The sequence below is a fragment of the Bemisia tabaci genome, chromosome 2 (genome assembly GCF_918797505.1).
Source record: "Bemisia tabaci chromosome 2, PGI_BMITA_v3".
NCBI classification, from domain to species: Eukaryota; Metazoa; Arthropoda; class Insecta; order Hemiptera; family Aleyrodidae; genus Bemisia; species Bemisia tabaci.
This window is the reverse complement of record NC_092794.1, coordinates 30816547-30836036: the sequence shown is the minus strand read 5'-3', so window position 1 is coordinate 30836036 and position 19490 is coordinate 30816547. Positions and strand designations below refer to the sequence as shown.

General features: G+C 40.6%; 1 protein-coding gene across 9 annotated transcripts in view; it reads left to right on the top strand.

The window, feature by feature from the left end:
• The window catches only part of PsGEF (Protostome-specific GEF), a 516326-nt gene that overhangs the window by 130571 nt on the left and 366265 nt on the right, over positions 1-19490 (top strand). For 8 of the 9 annotated variants that reach the window (XM_072297125.1, XM_072297127.1, XM_072297130.1 and 5 more), the window contains exons 3-7: positions 5715-5983; positions 13806-15445; positions 17308-17358; positions 17695-17756; positions 18114-18277. In XM_072297125.1, coding sequence (XP_072153226.1) covers positions 5715-5983; positions 13806-15445; positions 17308-17358; positions 17695-17756; positions 18114-18277 — 2186 coding nt within the window. The remainder of the gene's footprint in view (positions 1-5714; positions 5984-13805; positions 15446-17307; positions 17359-17694; positions 17757-18113; positions 18278-19490) is intronic. The other variant, XM_072297124.1, reaches the window with a different exon arrangement.

Genomic DNA, 19490 nt, shown 5'->3' with positions numbered 1-19490 from the left:
TAATAGTGGTTTTCTGGTGTAATCATGGATTTCCTAACTATTAATTCCAGTGGAACTCAATTTAACTGTAAAATCATTCATCAACCTAAAGATGGTGGTTGTTTATTTAGCTCTATATCTTACGTAATATATGGCACCAACAGTCTTCGTCATAAAGTTCGCAGTGAAATAGTTCAATACGTTGCAAGTAATTGGGAAAGATTCCAGTTCTTAACCGAGGGAGAAGACCACCATTTTTATTCTACAAAAGATGAGTATATTTTGGAAATGTCTTTTTCATCAACATACGGTGCTTATAGCGAGATAGTTGCTGCAAAAGAATTATATTTTTACAATTTTGAAATATATTCTACTGCAGGTATATCAATCTATAACATTTCTGATTCTTCGAATTCCAAATTAGCAAGATTTTTATTCAGTGGTCCTATTAATAGCGGCCAATTTGATGTCTTAGATGTAATTAACAGTACAGTAACCCCCCCTTCATTTGATGATTTATCAATGATTGTAAGTACAGCAGAGTCAATTCCTATGTTATCTGATTTTCAGGCATTACCGAAATTAAAAAAGAAACGTCGGATTCGAATGAATAGCAGACTTGATAAATTTAAAAATAAAAATCGTGCCGCCAATTTTAGAAAATTAAATATTGAAAGTCAAAGGAAAACTTATTCTAAATATAGAATAAAAATCCTCAGGTTAATAGAGATGCGGTTAAAAAGTATTCATGCGAAAACCCGCAAGTCAATAAAGCTGCTTGCAAAAAATATTCTCGTGAAAATCCTCAAGTTATTAGAGAGGCCGTTAGAAATTACATTCAGAAGAATCCTGATAAACGCAAGGAAATTATAAAAAGTTATTTAAAAAATAATGTTGAGAAAATTACAGAATCCGTTAAAAAATCTAATATGAGAAGAAAATCTGTGAGCTGTAAAAATAATTATTGTGGGTTTGCTTATGACAAAAATATAGATTATGAGTTGAATAATTTTATCTCTATTGGAAAAATGAATTATATTTGCAAATGGTGTCATGCTTTAAAGTGGAAAGGTGAATCTGAAGGAATGTGTTGCAAGTCCAGTAGAGTGATTTTGCCTCCTTTAGCAAAAGTTCCCGAACCCCTTTTTTCGTTAATGAACGGTAAACATGAAAGTTCTGAGCATTTTCTGCATGAATGAGCATATTGGGTATCCAACAAGCGGACACTTTTTTAAAATTCAGATGATTCTTGACAATATCGAACAGAAGTGCAAGAGCTGCGATACAACCATTACATCTAGCTCATCAAAAGTTATTCGAAGATCATTCAAAAACCTCTTTGACAAGTTACAAAAACTTTTCGTTAACAATAGTGTCACACGGTACTAGGGATGGTTACTTCTTAACGAACCTTATATTTCCCTGACTCAGTCGTAAATTATAGAAGTATGCATTAATTTTCCAGCGATCCAAATAAAATCAGTGAATTAAAAGTTATACGCATATATTATGAGATATTCCGATTTGTTTCCTGCAATATCGCCGCGCGAAGCGCGGGTTGACTGCTAGTACCTACTATACTTTTTAAACGGAAAACTACTCAACGGCAATTATTTGAAACTACCATGATTTTTCATTTCCGTGCAAAGAAAATTCTGCATAAACTTCTAAGGGATGGTACCTATCAGCTTGTTCTCCTTTAAAAAAGAAAATAGAGATGGAGATTTTCAGACACCGAAACCGAGATATGTGATTGCAACTTACGCCGTCGATTCGCTACTTGAATCACTAACTACAAAAAGGGCACAAGTCCAGAAAACCAAATTGTTCAGGAGACACAAAAAACTGTTTATTTCGTGGTAGATATATTTTGGAAAGTTGTTATGTTTAAAATTGGATTCTATACGGCAGCTTGCGTATTATGATGGTTTGTTTATCTGAAAATAATAGTAACTAGCCTATTGGCAGCCATTTAAAAAGTTTGGACTTGTGCCCTTTTTGTATTTAATGGGCTAAGATGACAGGTTTAAGCAGTTAATTACCAATTTAAACCAATTTTTTTTTTTTTTTTTTTTTTTTTTTTTTTTTTTTTTTTTTTTTTTTTTTTTACATAATGCTCATTTTCAAGCTTCTACCTGACAAGAGATACAAAATATATTAAATGCTAGGTACTCTTCTCGCCTACCATGGACTCTTTTCGAGTTTCACTATAGTTTTCGTGGTTATCAAGAAAATGTCTGCCCAGAACTTTTTAAATTCAGAGGGGATGTAAGGTTCCGGATCTGTCAGCTTCTTATCAACAATGGAAACAACCCCTGTGTACAAGTGTTTTGTGGGTAAACAAAGTGGCATTACATTTGATTTTCTCAGTTTGAATGTCTAAGTCGCACAAGATCCGAAATACACTCAGAAACCTTTAAGACCATGAAATTCTCAGTCGTGCATTCTAATTGATGATAGGTGGAAATTATACAGGGTGAGCGAAAAGTCCCAGACCCCCCCCCCCCCCTCTAACTTTTGAACGCATACTTGTATCGAAACGAAATTTTGGGGATGCTCCTAGATCAATAAGAGCTACTTTTTGGCACATCCAAAATTTTTTTTGGGGGGGGAGGGGGCGCCCCCCCGCGAGGGGCGCACACTAACTCGAAATTTTCAAATGGTAACCCCCCTCTTGTGATACATCATTGGAAAGGTAATAAAAAAAGAAACTATTTGGCGCAAACCGGAGGTTGCTACAACTTTTCGTTCTCGCGTTATTCTCGGTCAAAGTTCAAAGTAGGCCAGTTTTCAAAAAATCGTAAGTCCGGTTCAGAAAGGTGCAGAAAGACAAACGAGGCGGCAAAATTCTCGGCATTGCATGTCCTTTCAGAAAAAAATCGTCAAAAACCTTATCGTCTGCGCCTAGAGTGATTTTAGCCCCCCCCCCCCCCCCTGTAACGAAGAATCAAATTCTCCGTTTTAAGTTTTTTTTTTTAAAAAATGAACAGCTGTTTGTTTCACGCGAAGGAAGGAGTGAGCCATGCAGAGCGCGGCGGCGGAGTCGGGCCGAGACCGAGCGGCGCCCGGCGCGATCAGCTGATGGCGGTAAATAAAATTCAAAAAACAAATTGCCTCTCCTCTCCAACCTCCTCTCTTGTCATAGCTCACACACACATACACAAATTCCCTGTTTTTGAACTTTCCAAAATTGTACGTTTTACTATGAAAAAGGGCATTTTTCCAAATTTTAAAGATTTGAACGCCTGGGCAAAATTTTCCCAAGCTGAACTATGTAAATATCAGGTCAAACTTTAAATTTCATGTATCAAAATTTTCAGTACAAATGTGAAGATCGCGTTCCAAGAACTTGGAAGCGATTTGGTGGGCTTATGAGTCAAAATGTGATCCTACATCCTCGATCCTCCTCTCTCCTCTCTCTTCTATTCTACATCTTTTCGGCTGAGGTGCACGTTAGTGAGTCGCATCTCGCCCAGTTTCACTCTTCCTCCCCTCTCACTTCAATCCTGTATCCTGTACTCCTGGAATCTAAAGCCTAGAGGTGCACGTTAGTGAGTAGCATTTCGGCTTCCCTTTTATTTTTAATTTCAATTGTAAAATATTTCCTAACGTATAAGCCTAGAGGTGCACGTTAGTGAGTAGCATTTCGGCTTCCCTTTTATTTTGATTTCATTTCCAGGATTTTATCGTCATTTGTAAAATATTTCCTAACGCATAAGCCTAGAGTTGCACGTTAGTGAGTAGCATTTCGGCTTCCGTTTTATTTTGATTTCATTCTTAGGATTTTATCGTCGATTGTAAAATATTTCCTAACGTATAAGCCTTGAGGTGCACGTTAGTGAGTGGCATTTCGGCTAAATTATTATCAACATTTCGAGTGTAGGTTCAGTAGGATCCTCACAAATTTAGCTAATAAACGGACATTCTTTTTTGTAAATTTGAGACACAAGAGTTTGATCATTCTTCCCCTCTTTCAAACTCTCGCATTTTTAAAATTGGTGCCCGAATCCAGGATCCCGGCGAGCTCATTCCGGCAACTACAGTAACGTTGGCTTATCTTATACCAGAGGACGTATGTGCCTCTGAAGAAACGGGATTTGCCTCGTTACACCCCCCTCCCGCGATTAACTGTCTTTCTTGCGGGAGGGGTGGCCAGTTCACTCGAGGCGGAAGTAGGTACCTTTTTGAAGGTAACTCAGCTACCTGACGGTGTCCAGACTGTTTGGGGGGGAGGGGGGCTATTTGGGGGGGGGGGGGGGTTCCAACTTTTGCAAATTTCCTCTAAATCGAGGGGACGGAAGATCGACGGTTCTAAACAGAACTATCATTCTTCCACGGGAAGTAGGTGGTGTGGCGGGGGGGAGTGCCATCCCCCCCTCCCCCCCAAATAGTCTGGGCTCCGTCAGGTAGCTGAGTTACCTTCAAAAAGGTATCTACTTCCGCCTCGAGTGAACTGGCCGCCCCTCCCACAAGAAAGACAGTTAATCGCGGGAGTGGGGGGGGGGGGGGGCTAAAATCACTCTAGGCACAGACGATAAGGTTTTTGACGATTGTTTTCTGAAAGGACATGCAATGCCGAGAATTTTGCCGCCTTTCTGTACCTTTCTGAACCGGACTTACGATTTTTTTAAAACTGGCCTATTTTGAACTTTGACCAAGAATAACTCGAGAACGAAAAGTTTTAGCGACCTCCGGTTTGCGCCAAAAAGTTTCTTTTTTTATTACCTTTCCAATCATAAGAGGGGGGTTACCATTTGAAAATTTCGAGTTAGTGTGCGCCCCTCGCGCCCCATTTTGCCTCTAGTCTTCTTTCCTTGCGGGCACTTTTCTCAGGTGTTTTGCGGCGTTTGAAATGCAGATACGACCAAACAGACAAATACATTTTCGACCTTTAGAAACGTAACGATTGACGTTTTCCATTGGAAGACAGTGTTTTTTTTTATCTAAAAACCTCAAAATTCAACCTGTCACTTGAGGCGTTTTGAGCACCGGGAAAAAATTGTTTTTAAATTTGTTTCCTTGCACGGGGCTTCTAATCTATCCACTCATCAACTGTAATACCAGGACCTCCTTCGAATTCGAAAATTTAAAAAATAAGAAACACCCTAGCGAGGCTCCCTTAGCAATATTTTTCCGTGCCATATAAGATACGGACCCTCAGAACCTAAGGAAATAATAATATTAATAGTTAATGTATTTGATATTTTATAGAAGTTAGCCTTATTTTATTTGTAGGTATTTGTACATTAGGAAAGGGGTATAGAGTTAGTGAAATGGACGATAAAATATTTTGTTGTTCAAGTAATTTTTTCTTGAATTTTGCACATATTTTTATTATTCCTTTAATTTTTAAATATTCAATTTTACTCAATTTTTTACCTCAGTCAGTTAGTAAATTTTTGTTATAAACTTTAAATATTTAAGGCAATGATCTCATTTGATATTTCCATCAGTGTAATTGACATAGGTACTTTTATTTAGTTATTTATCTATATTTAAAGATTATTAGATCGAAACTTCCCCAGTACACAAAATCAAAAACTCCAAAATTGAAATCCGAAATTTAAAATTCATTCTAATGACAAATTAATGTTATTTATCATTCAAATAAATCTTCTGTCAACGTATTAAGTATCAAGAAACCTTCCGATTTTGAGAGAGTGGAATTGAGATTTGTGGTACTTGAATGAGGTTTTTGCGTACGATAACCGATGATGTTCCGGGTTTAATTTCAGGAGCAGAAAGTGATTTGCACCGAGGCTTCGATGGGAGCGGAGTCCCCGCGCTTACGTAATAGCATGAACATGAGGCTGGAGGGTCTGCCGGTTGCCCTGCGCGACGTGAGCAACCACTTCTCGCCGCGCCTCGACCATGCCAGTTTGTCCGATTCCATCGACCGCGTCCAGAAAAGACGAAGCTGCAGCAAACGGCAGAAGAAGAGCCCTTGCTCTGTCTCCTCACACAAGCGACTCCAGAGGAGGGAGTCTGAGCCTCCGTATTTCATGTGAGTACCCTAAACGGACCCGCAGGCCTTTTTCCCGAATCCATACTCCTCCCTTAATTAGCACATATGGACAGGGTTAAGCAGAGAGGAACCAAGCCGCATCCGTTATTGCCAGCAATTATAATTTGATTACATTTTGCAATAAGAAACCGCTATATCTCTGACTCTCCCATAAAAGCAGAAATCTGCATACGGAAGGCAATGACATGTATGTTGTTTCTAAAATTGACCAGAAATAGTGATTCCTTATTGCAAAATGTAATCTAATTGGGCAATTTAATTTTCTTCGTGAAAACGGTTGTGCGGATTTGTGTGTAAAGTCAGTGAATTTTCTGCACAGTGCGATACAAATTCCTTTCCTAACATTTTCAAAGAAATCCGCATAAACGTTTTCTAGTAAGAAATTAAATTGCCAAGTTAAATTTGGCAACAGCTGATGTGGTTTGGTTCTTTTCTGCTAAACGCGGTCCATACCAATATACGTATAAAGGCTCCTTTATGCTTCATATACATCGTATATACATATGTATTAACTTGAAATCATTCATAATAGGATCATTTCTTTGTATACCTACATGTTCAATATAATTCAGCATTAGGTAAAGCCTCAGAAATGAATCCTTGTAACCAATCATTGTGATTTAAAATCATTGTGCTGTATCATTGTGAATTAACAGCCCCCCCCCCCCCCCAAAAAAAAAGAATGAAATTTGTTGACATATTGTGAAGAATTTAAGAAATTGCTTATTCCGGTACTTTTTATGCATGTAGGTGATTTCACGATACCAGGAATACCTAGTTGTGTCTCCTGTGGGCTGCAAAGAACAGAAGCGATCGAAAACCTAGGTTATTAGGGGGCTCTGCCCCCCGGAGGGTGCTTCGTGCCCTCAGGCCAGCTTTGCGGGCCCTTTAGGCATATGTAGGTATAGCCAAAAATGTTCTTCCAGTTTAATACACCATTTTGAGTTTGAGCTGCATCGATTTCAAAATTTTTAACGTTAATGATCACATGTGTAGACATCCTTCATTTAATCTTAGCAACAAAATCTTTCTAAAATGTTACGTTGCCTTTAGGAGCTCATAAATTATTCCACGGGAAGAGCAGGAATACACACAGCAAAATACACCGGGACAAGTGCGTCACTTCAACCGAACCAGGGGGGGCGAAGGGGGGCAGAACGTCAACAAATTTCCATAAATGCACCATCATTAGTCAAAATTACCTAAACAAAGGTAAATTTTGCCAGCCATTTGGGGCAATATGCCCCTTGCCTTCCCAAAGTGATGCCCTCACATCAGAGAAGAAGAAATAGAAGAAACAATAGTCAAATTATCCACCAAAGTAAAAAATAAAAGTTCAAAAATTCTTAGGTTTCCATTTCAACAAACATGAGCGGTGACTAACATTTTAACCGCTGATGAACTTAAAGAAAATCTGCGCTGAACTTTCAAAAAATGTAGTTTTTGACATTTTTTCACATGCGGACGTTGAATTTAACTTTTCTTTTCTTATTTTCCTTAGAGAAAGGAAAGATGTTTTAATTGGGCTGCGTTTAACGCAATAAGAAACGCATCAAGTTCCATGTAGATAAACTTGAGAAAAGGGAAAAGGGAAAAGTGACGAGTTAGTTGAGCTGAAAACAACTACTCCTAACTCAATTTTTCGGAAAATGCGACTTGGTGCGTTTTTGTAAGCGCATTCCACTTACAGGAGAAATTTTCATTTATTATGTTTTTTTTAGATGCTTAACTAAAAATTATGTTCTTTTTAGATGCTTAGTTAAAAAAAAAAATTGGATTACGACCGTTGAGAGTTAATCATATTTGGTCCACCCTGACGCAACGCAGCGCCTGCCTTCTCAATTTGTATCCGCTGTTAATATTAATAGAAATTCGGCAATCAGGTATTGACCAATGCCACAATCGAAGCCGGAAGAATGATGAAAAATTGAGTGAAAACCTTAGGCCGGGCGGCTCCGGTTGGGATATCCCCCTTACCGTGCTGCGCCGTTCCTCAACTCTCGGAATGAGGAGCCAGGAGCCCTACTCGAGGGTTAGCATTGTTCTATTGTTCATTCGAGTCACTCAGGTAGAATCCCTCACCTAGACGTTTCTAGGGGAAAGGGGAAAGGACAAAGGACACATCCCTCACGATATTAACATTGGACATAAGTCATATGTGTTTTAAAAGCTCTACAACATTAAATTGGGGATTCATAATTTTTTGCACATCTACAGCTATTACAGATGACATACATGTAAGAGTCATCCTTATCGGTCCGGTAGTTCGTCAGAAATAGTGCTTCCAAGATTTTGCTTGTAGCTGTATAATAAGAAATAAATCTAAAAAAATGATGACCGCGAATTTGTCCACTGTTACCTACAAAATAACATGAATATTTACCATTATAGCTAAAAATGTCGAACCTCAAAAACCGAAAACGTCCGGTCAGTTACGCGTCGCTAACTCCGATTTTGAGGCAATTAAGTAATTTTTAGCCATAAATTAGTCATGATTTTTAATTTCCCGGCAATTTTTTGAAAGGGGCTTAATTGTAACATTGGTTTACCTACAAAAATTGTCGTTTACCGCACAGGTGAACATTTCGTTAGAGGTGTCGTTCTATCCAACCCCTGTAGCCTGTACATTAGGATACTCCACAATATTCAACATGGTCGACATCAATCCGCCAAAACACATGTGCCTAGACGAGATTCTAACCATTTGTTAACAACACAGCGTGTTTGAATTTACGATCTCTTCACGTTGATAAAGATAAGGTTGACTTTACGCTCCCGATTGCGACTTGCGCGCGGAAGCATCAGCTTTGTTGGGTATTGTTATTGCAAAACGGTTGACTGGAACATCTCCTCGAACGAAATGTTCACCTATGCCGTATTATCGTTTTTGAAGCAGGAAGCTCAGAAAAACGTACCCAAGTTTCTTACGCAGATTGTGACGTAAGGAGTGCATTTCATACTTTGCTAATGCGCTCACCGTGATTTTTGAGACATTTACTGAAAGATACAACTCTGATTTTTGCTCTAGGAAAAGTTTGCAACTAGCCCATTCTTCCTAATAGCTCAAGAGCTGCCAGGTTCCATATTTTCTCACATCTATCATTTCAAAATTTCAAGTGTCGGTTACGCCGTGTCGGTTACATAACCGACACAATTAAGCCATGACCTAACCAGACTAGGTCAGTCCTTCCGAAAACGAAAATAAGACTTTCATTGCGCATGACGTCAGCAGGAGCCCACTCGAGCGGGAAGTTTGAAAACGCACGAGTTGTCGTTTCCAAGACGCACTTACCTCTTTACAATCTCCAATGATTACTATCAGTACAAACATCCGCAAAACCACTAAACACATCAAAATAACCACATATCATACTCCAAGCCCCAACAGTTTACGATTTTATAACCTTAAACGAGTCTCTCAGGGAATCTCACGTGCTTTTCATGCCGGGAATCAGAGAGGGCTCCTGCTGACGTCACGGCGAAACTCCGGTGGGCGAGGGGTGGCTGTGCAGCCGAGCGGGTGGGGGATCTGCGCAAGGACTAACCTAGTCTCGCTAGGTCATGCAATTAGGCAGCACCGCCATGATTACCAGGACCTGCACCAGTCGTGCGAAAGATGCCGATACCTGCTTGAATGGCTTGTTTGTAAATCACCATAGCTTCGCACTAAATCAAAATTGTTCGTACCAAAGCTGGAAAAAAGAAGTTTAATTAATACCTACCTTTAAAATAAAGAAATGAAAGAACCACGCACAAAACGGGGAGCTCAGGGGCTCCGGGTAGATTTTGATAAAACTTCAATAGATTAAAATTAAGTTTATTATTAGCTCAAAGCCAAAAAATTAGCTCATTGGTCCTAACGAGTAGGAGCCGAGATATTCGAGACTAAACAAGGGCCATTTTCTGTGCGGCGGAGATAAATGGGCGCTCCTCGTCGCCTTTCCTTGTGTTTGAACACTTCAGACTTTAGCTGAAAAACCCCCTTTCTCCTCCAGGTAGCTGCTCGGGCAGTGCGATATGGAGTCCTCTATCTCTTGCACCTCTCCTCCGAAATGAATTATGACTTAAGAGTCGCTGAAACAGAATCGGCAGATTCGGAGAGAAAGAAAGGCGTATGATTTTTGCACGGCTGAACGTATAAGCACCTAAGTGTGTGTGAGGTCTAATCTAAAACGCTTATCAACCAGAAGAGAGGGGATTCGTAAGTCTTCCGTCATACAGTGATATGATAGAAAATAGTCCGGATTCAACAGCAAATATCTTGGCCTTTACACATTGGAATAAGCTATTTTTGGGGCTTGGTACTGATGATTAACTTTAAGCCAATCCACCTACCTATTAAAGTTTTATCAAAATCTGTCGAGATCGACTAAGCCATATGTTCTGTGCGGAGTTCTTTGTTTAAAATTGGTGCCCTTTAATTTTTAAGGTTTTGCACATTTTGTCGGCGATTCCTCTTATCTTGAAATCACTCGTGTAGATACAGGGTTATTCAAAAGTTACGCACCACTGGCCATAACTATAGTTCTAATTATGATATCGATTTGCGGTTTGTGGCGTCTTTCCTCATATCGAGAGGGAACTTTTTACGGTATTTTTCAGTTCTTCAGTCCCCCAGGGGGAGAGGGGCGGGGGGAAACTCAAAAATTTCGAATGGCAACCCCCATCATGTGATACATCGTTAGAAAGAGCATGAAAAAACAAAATTTTTGGCTCAAACCGGAAGTCGATCTGACCGTCGTATCAAAAGTTACGGGGGTTCAAAGGTTATTTAGGGGGTCCGCACCTTCATTTTTTAGAGTAGCTTCGGCGGCTCTTCGTCATACCGTTTCTCTTTTCAAACAGTTCTCAAATACTCCAAGTCTGATACAGAAGTCTTCATATTGCCCCCGGGCCACCACAGCCCCCACGTAGGGAGGGGATGGGCCTGTTATAATGAAACGTTGCATTAAAATGCGAAAAGTCACAGGAGAGCTTCAAACTTAGCATCAAGTCCGAGTGAAACTTTTTGCCAATGTTAACGCAAACATAGCCTGCGACTTGAAAGTGAGTTTTCAAAACTTTTAGCCCCCTGCCCCCCTCATTTTTGGTTGCAGAGCGGGTAAAAACCGGAAAATTCGCTATAAATAATGCCCGAAACTAATGTCCAACTAGAGGAGGACCCTTGAAACGTGGCGATCAGTCGGAGCATTGAAATACAGGGACTGCCACCCCCTTAAAGTAAGGAACTATCCAAAACACCCCCGCCGCCCCCCTCATTTTTCGTTGCAAAGCGGGTAAAACCGGGGAAATCTCCAGAAATGATGCCCGAAACCATTGTAGAACTTGACGAGGACCCTTGCAACGTTGCAACCAGTCGGAGGACTGCAATACAGGGACTGCCACCCACTTTAAGGACGGAAACATCCATAAAACCCCCGCTGTCCCCCTCATTTTTCGTTGCGGAGCTGGTATGAACCGGGAAATTCGCCAGACTTTATGCCCGAAACAACTGTCCAATTGAAGTGGACCCTTGAAACGTTGCGACCAGCAAAGAACTGCAATACAGGGACTGCCGCCCACTTTAAGGACGGAAACATCCATAAAACCCCCGCTGTCCCCCTCATTTTTCGTCGCGGAACTCGTAAATACCGGGAAATTCGCCAGAAATGTTGCCCGAAACTACTGTCCAACTTGACGAGGACCCTTGAAACGATGCGATCAGTCGGAGGAGTGCAATACAGGGACTGCCGCCCACTTTAAGGACGGAAACATCCAGAAGACCCCCGCTGCCCCCCTCATTTTTCGTCGCGGAACTCGTATAAACCGGGAAATTCGCGAGAAATGTTGCCCGAAACTACTGTCCAACTTGACGAGGGCCCTTGAAACCTTGCGACTTGTCGGAGCATTGAAATGCACGGATTTTACCCGCTCCTTGACGAAATATAAGGGGGGAAGCGGGGTTTTTATGGATGTTTCCGTCCTTAAAGTGGGTGGCAGTCCCTGTATTGCACTTCTCCGACTGATCGCATCGTTTCAAGGGTCCTCGTCAAGTTGGACAGTAGTTTTGGGCAACATTTCTGGCGAATTTCCCGGTATTTACGCGTTCCGCGACGAAAAATGAGGGGGACAGCGGGGATTTTATGGATGTTTCCAACGTTTCCGTCCTTAAAGTGGGCGGCAGTCCCTGTATTGCAGTTCTTCGATTGGTCGCAACGTTTCAAGGGTCCGCTTGACACAAACTTAAAGTGGGTGGCAGTCTCTGTATTGCAGTCCTTCGACTGGTTGCGACGTTGCAAGGGTCCTCGTCAAGTTCTACAGTGGTTTCGGGCAGCATTTCTGGAGATTTTCCCGGTTTTACCCGCTTTGCAACCAAAAATGAGGGGGGCAGGGGGCTAAGAGTTTTGAAAACTCACTTTCAAGTCGCAGGCTATGTTTGCGTTAACATTGGCAAAAAGTTCCACTCGGACTTGATGCTAAGTTTGAAGCTCTCCTGTGACTTTTCGCATTTTAATACAACGTTTCATTGTAACAGGCCCATCCCCCCCTTCGAGGGTGTTTGGTGGCCCGGGGGTAATATGAAGACTTCTGTATCAGACTTGGAGTGTTTGAGAACTGTTTGAAAAGAGAAACGGTATGACGAAGAGCCGCCGAAGCTACTCTAAAAAATGAAGGTGCGGACCCCCTAAATAACCTTTGAACCCCCGTAACTTTTGATACGACGGTCAGATCGACTTCCGGTTTGAGCCAAAAATTTTGTTTTTTCATGCTCTTTCTAACGATGTATCACATGATGGGGGTTGCCATTCCAAATTTCGAGTTTCCCCCCGCCCCCCTCCCCCTGGGGGGCTGAAGAACGGGAAAGTAACTCAAAAAGTTTCCCCCTCGATATGAGGAAAGACGCCACAAACCGCAAATCGATATCATAATTAGAACTAAAGTTATGGCCAGTGGTGCGTAACTTTAGAATAACCCTGTATAAATATAGGCACCGTTAAATATCGACGGTGAAACTACCAAACCACGTATCTCGTTTGCGGTGTTTAAAAATCTACGCTCAAATTTTATTTGTTTGAAGTAAACCAAATCAATATCATTCCTTGAAATTTTCACGGAATTTTCTCCGCACAAAGAGGAAAAATCACAGAAATTTTCAAGACTGGATGTTAAGTAGTTTTTCATTTAAAAAATAAAGTATGACAGGAAGTCTGCGACGTCGCAAACCGAGATACGTGGTTTGGTAGTTTCACCGTCGATATGCCGGTAAAGCCCGCAAAACAATATCTTCGGTTTGAGGTGCTTAAATGTTAGATGGACAAACCACCCTTTTACCACTTTGTTTACCTGCTAAGTTTTTCCTTGTTTCCATCAAGATCATTCTGGAGTTGTGAAAGGAAGAGGGATCTCTTTGATTTTTTGTCTCCGCGCTGCCTCTTTTGTATCCGAAATCTTTCTTTCCTAACACGGATTGTGCAAAACCAGTGGCCTATACAGAGTCTGCGCAATGATGAATTTTGATTAGGATCCATGGACGAGTCTAACCCAATTAAAAAAATTAAAAATCGATCATGTCACACACCTCTGTAAGATGTTTGTGGGGTCTTCTCGCGATGAAAACTCACAAAACATTCCATAGATAATAAACCCAGAGGGCTTCAATTTTAACATGTTGAATGAAAAATCATGACCCCAATATTAGAGCTCCTCGGTGAATTCTCAATGAGTTATTATTGCAGGTTGCATGCTACTCCTTCCCAAACCATGTAAGAATGTTATGAATCTTTCGCAAAGAAAAAAATCGATTTTTTAATTCATGTTTTAGACACGAGGACGAGGACGAGAATGGGACAAAAGACCGCGGGAAGAATGAGACGAAGTCTGTGTCAGTGATGAGCCCAAACAACTCTCCGAAAAAGAAACAGCCATGCTTGGATGTGCACCATTGCATCAAGTTAGAGGCATCCCCGACCACGGCCGCATGCAGCACCTCCGCGGTGGGCCAGCCGCAAACCGCCAAGGAGCGCATCGTCGGATCAAAGTCGCCCGATTTAAACTCCGCCCTGGTAACACCCCCGCCCACAATATGCCCTCCAGACCGCCTGCGGAGTCCATCCCCGATTCTGCCGGCCTCCACGCCGACGCACTACGACAATCCCGTCCACTTCGCCCTGGAACACTCCCCGCCTGCCGAGCCGGACCTCCTTCTCCACAAAGAGTTACCAATCGCCCGCACCTATAGCCGATCAAAAATCCCGCGCCATCTCTTTCAAGACCTGCAGGAAGTTCAATTGGAGGCTCAGTCAGCCGCTAAAGATATCCTCAATACCTCGAGTGACCTCCTCGAGAGGAAATTTCGAAAGCGCCAGAAAAACGTGAAAAACAAGGGAATGCCTTGCGACGTCTCCCCGTTGGCTAGAAAGCTCGCCTGGCTTCGGCTTAATACACAGCTGACCAAGAACCGCGTGCCGCCGCAGGAGCCGGCATTCGAACCACCGACCGCCATCGACTCGATGGAGCCTGAGGAGGACGCCACCGCCGTGACAGCGCGTCATTTACCCGACGTCATCCTTCGAAACCGCCAGTGCCTCAACCCATTCAGTAGCAACTTATGTGATGTAGGCGAACAGTTAGATAATCTAGAAGATATTAACAACCCCAACTTGACTAACAATAATCGGGTTTCCAAGCGACGTGGGGCCTGCTTCAACGACTTGAGCTTCCTGCTGAACGCACCGCTATTCGGGAATGAGGACATTCCTCCGACTCTGAAACGACAGCGTGTCATAATCCGCAGGCGGCCAAGAAATTCCAACTCCGGATGTAAGGAGGAAATGGAGAGTTTGTCAAAGATTCCCCGGAGAAGAGGTCTTAGTTCCTCTGTCTTGACCCTTCCGAACGGTATTCCTAGCCCGTTCACACAGTTCAACGTCAGTCTGACGGCAGGGGGCAACGGTAGTACACTCGGATTCAATTGCACACCAGCCAAGAGACCCGATTTTATCCTCCTAGATGACCTCGTTCCGATCCCCGGTGATGTTGGTGTCAATAACAACAACAAAAAGCGCAGTAATAATAATGACGTCACTGAAATTGAGTCCATTGAAGGGATAGAACCGTTGAGTAATACGCAAACTGCAACGCTTTCTCTACCCTGCTCATCGATCACCCCCATCACAGTGGCCACCGAAGAGTCGATTATGGATGAGACCATTGCGCTGACCAGGAAGATGAATCAGTGGAAGAGGAAGCTCAACAAGAAGAAGTTAAACTTTGAGGATACGGATCGGGATCTTGATGTCTCCTCAGGGTCGTCCTGCTCGGAGAGTACCTGGGATTCTCATGCGATGCGGCTTAAGACCCCTCGCTTGGCTGCGCACTTTTCCCCGAATTCTTCTTTCGAGCAAGGTTCGTCAATAGCCTCCTTAAAAACCGACGAAACGGATATCAAAATGTCCAGTGATGGTAAGTTGTTTCGTATTGCATGAAGAAACAATCTTCGCTGCAAATGGCAATGGGTACACGATCAACAATTCGTCAATCGTCGATCGTCAATTTCGACCGCAAATAATGTGATGATTGGGCCAATATCCGGGCCGTCTATCAATATTTGCTGGGCTATTTGATATTGACGGCAAAGTACTGATCATGGCGTTATTTCCGGTCTATATTAATTATTTGACCTTACGATTCAAGGCACATTAAAGTTTTTCATAAAAGAAATCGAAGATCTTGACTATCAATATCCAATTTTGGTTCAGATAACCATCGTTTTTTTAGCCACACCAGCACTCTCATTTACTTTGGTTGTGTGGACCGCAGCTTTGTTTCTAAAAGCAAATACTTCCACAAAGCCAGGTTTTTCTCCTTCTCCAATACCTTCTTCTCTCTATACTTTAACATGGAAGCATCAGATCTTCATCGTTTTTCATGCGTTTTTTTTTTCCTTTTAGTTTTTATTTTCAAGTATACCACTAATTACTTAAACTTAACAACCTACGCTTAATTTACTCCGAAGTTAATTCGGCCATTAAGTGAAGACAAGGAAAAGTTTTCCCTCATTTTGAATTTTTGGCAGAAGTACAAGATAAATATTATAAAATTATAAGACAGCCGGCCAGGTTGGCTTCGTGGTCAGCGATTCTGACTCTAGGTTAATGGGTCCCGGGTTTGAATCCCGGTGGTGGCGTCTAATTTTCACGAAATCGACGAGCAGATCTGCTGAAACTGATTCTACTCGGCCCTATTCCCTGAAAATGTGAAAAGCCTGGAGCATGGAGGTGCCTAAATCCCTAGATGTCCTCGGACACTAAAACACAGTCTAAAGGTGGCTGAAGGTGCTAGACACGAAGCCATAAAACCAGCAGAAAAAAAAAGAAAGAAAAAATACATTTAAAGACTAAAAGAGCAAAGGAGAGAGTTTGACGCAAGGAGTATCGTCCATGTCATTTCAACCTAGATCTGATATAAGAGCCATTGGCTGACGGATATCATTATTTTTTCAGTCTCCTTCCAACACATAGTGTCTAGTCCTGAAATATTAAGCGTACGTCGGTCCAAATCTCGCAGATGTTTACTTTTTGATTCGCCACATAAGTTTAAAGGCTCAAAATCGAAACTTGTGGGTGATGAAAGTTAGTCATGGAAACGAGGGAAAGATAGAAGTATACTTCCGAAAGGTAATTGAATGTCACAATACTGTGAAAATACTATATTTTTCCAATTCTTCATTTTCTGTCACTCACACGACTTCATAAACGTTCCCATCAAAAGTAATATGAGATAAGCCTTTTTTATTCTTACCTAACAACTGTCTTTATTCGCTGATACATCTTTCTTCCTCTAAGAATTTAGTGCATGCTGAATGAATAATCGTTTTGCGGGTCTCATTTTTTGCAACAGGAAATTGAATTATTAAAAAAAAAAAAAAAAAAAAAAAAAAAAAAAAAAAAAAAAAACCTTTTCTTAATGTATACCCTCTCGATGGATTTTTTTTTAGTCCTTATTATTTTAATGGTTTCAAGCAAACAATTACTTTTTTCTATTACCTACTCAAAAAAAAAAAAAATGATTTATAAAATAAAGTACTAAAAAGTCGCCTCAAATACTGCAAAACTGATGAGATCACTGTTTTGGACCAGAAACTGTATCCGAAATGAAAACGCGTGCCTCAAATTTTTCTTTAAAGTCAGGTTTTACATAGTCGTCGGATGATTTCACAGTATTTAGATTAAGTCACGAGGGCGCGCTTGGCGCCGGGAGCATAACACCCTACTTTCTTTCTTAAGTACCTAATGAATCTGCAACTACGTATTTATCTGTTTCAGCCGAACTAGAATTATCTCTTAGCGTTCAGAGTAACATCGTCTTCGCTTACAGTGAGTGTATATTTATTATTCTTGTGTTTGCTTGAATGTTTATTTTTCAAGAATTAGTTAGGTAGGTATACTTGTAATCATATTCGGCGATTTGCTATTACTTTACTTCGCACGGTGACAGTGATGAAATAACTTTTCAAATAAATTTTTTCCAATTTTATATACATTTTTTTAAAAATCCAAACCAGCTCAATTAAATATACATTATCATTAACCGTTTATATACCTTTTGAATACTGTAAAACTCTACGATTATTTACTTTCATTGGGTATGATATTACAAAATTATTTTACATCTTATGATCGGAATATTTTCTCATTGTTTTTTTTTTTCAGTTAAAAGAGGGAAAAATCTAACGAAAGCTATTGGCTGTACTCCTCTGAATGCATATGTAAAGGTAATTTCATATTCTCCTTGTAAATTTCCTCTTGTTCAATTAGCAAGATCTCTTAAGAACCTAGGTCCATATTTCCTTTCTCATACTCGAGTTTTTCGAGTTTCATGTTTGAACTTTTCAATCACTGCACCTATGATTATGTCTGGTTACTTGGTAATACAGAAATTAAGATATTATCTTGCTCAGTTCCAAACCTGTCTTTACGCTTTACAAAGGACTATTTCCCCTACGCGGTGAATTGACGAGAAAAAAATCGCCATTATTTTAGTGAGTACTTTTACCGTACATCGTTTCTACAGTGAATTAATTTTTATGCTTAGACATTTTAAATTACAACATACTCGGTTTTTTTCTCAGGTCAATTTGGTGCCTGCAGCCTCTGAGAAAACCTATTATAGAACATGTGTGCGGAAAAACTCTATGAATCCTAGATTCGATCAAAAATTTAGTATGGAAATAACTGAAGCGGATCATAGCAAAAGAATCCTATTCTCTGTTTGGCATCGAGATCGGGCAAAAGGGTAAGTACTGTCTACGGAGTATTGAAAGGACCATCCACTTTTTATTTTCCAGTATTGTTAGCGAGCCTTATACAAATATTACTCTATCTTACTATATCTTACTCTATAATTACTAGCCGTGATCAGCTCGCTTTACGAGCAGTCACGCCTAGCCGGGGAGTGCCCTGGACCGCCGCGCCGGTTCCTCACTTCACGATGAACTTGCGACTCGCTCCACCAGCCGCCCCTCATGGCTTATCTATTAACTTTTACAACAATAATGATAATAATAATAATAAGAAGATAACATTTTCGCCGCTTTGGCAACGGCCCCTTTCTTGGATTTTGAAACCTTGAAAATCTGACCAAAACTTCGAGATTCTCGTCCAAAAGTACCTCTTGATCCCAATTTTCACAAAAATCTGTCGAAAAATACCCCCTAAATCCTGTAATTTTGTCCATAATGCTGTGACGTCACGCGACAGGATTTTAAAACTGAGTAGAAAATTACTGAGAGTAAAACCATATGGGAGTGAAAAAAAAGTTAGTAAAAGACTAAAGTAAAAATGAATAATAAAATAAGAAGGTAACAATATATAACGAATAAAAAAATAAGATAAATAAAAAATGAAGTTAGGTAAAAAAACAAGCAGTGAACTCCAACACAATGTGTTGATAAGGCGCGTCATTAACTCGCATTTATCAACCCTTTAGTTTTCATTTACAGAGATTTCAAAATAGGCAAGTGGCACAACAAGAGAATTCATACGACCCAACACTTCAACGACGCACTTTGACGAGACCGTGTATTGTGAATGTAGAAAGCTACTCGAACGAATTTAAGTTTTTTGATCTGCCTGAAGCAAAATCTTATCAGATTCTTGAAGAAAAGTGCTACGATATAATTTAAGCGAAGAAAGGAAAAATTCTGTCGAACTCCTAGAGGATAAAGTCAATTTAAAGGTATTTTGGGGCTAAAATACCCAAATCACCGTTAGTATAAATCCCTTTATATTATTGAAAAGAAATTGACTCGATATAAATGCAATTGCTTTAAATATGTCTTGATTTTGTTACTTTAAACGTCTTTCCATGAAAAGAAGTTCAACCATGTCTATGCTTTATTCATTCATGAATTGAAAGTAAGAAATCTACATCCCGAAAATCTACCGATTTGCCGTAAATAATCGCAGAAACTTGATTTACCAGGTCGATGTACCCACTCGTTGAATTT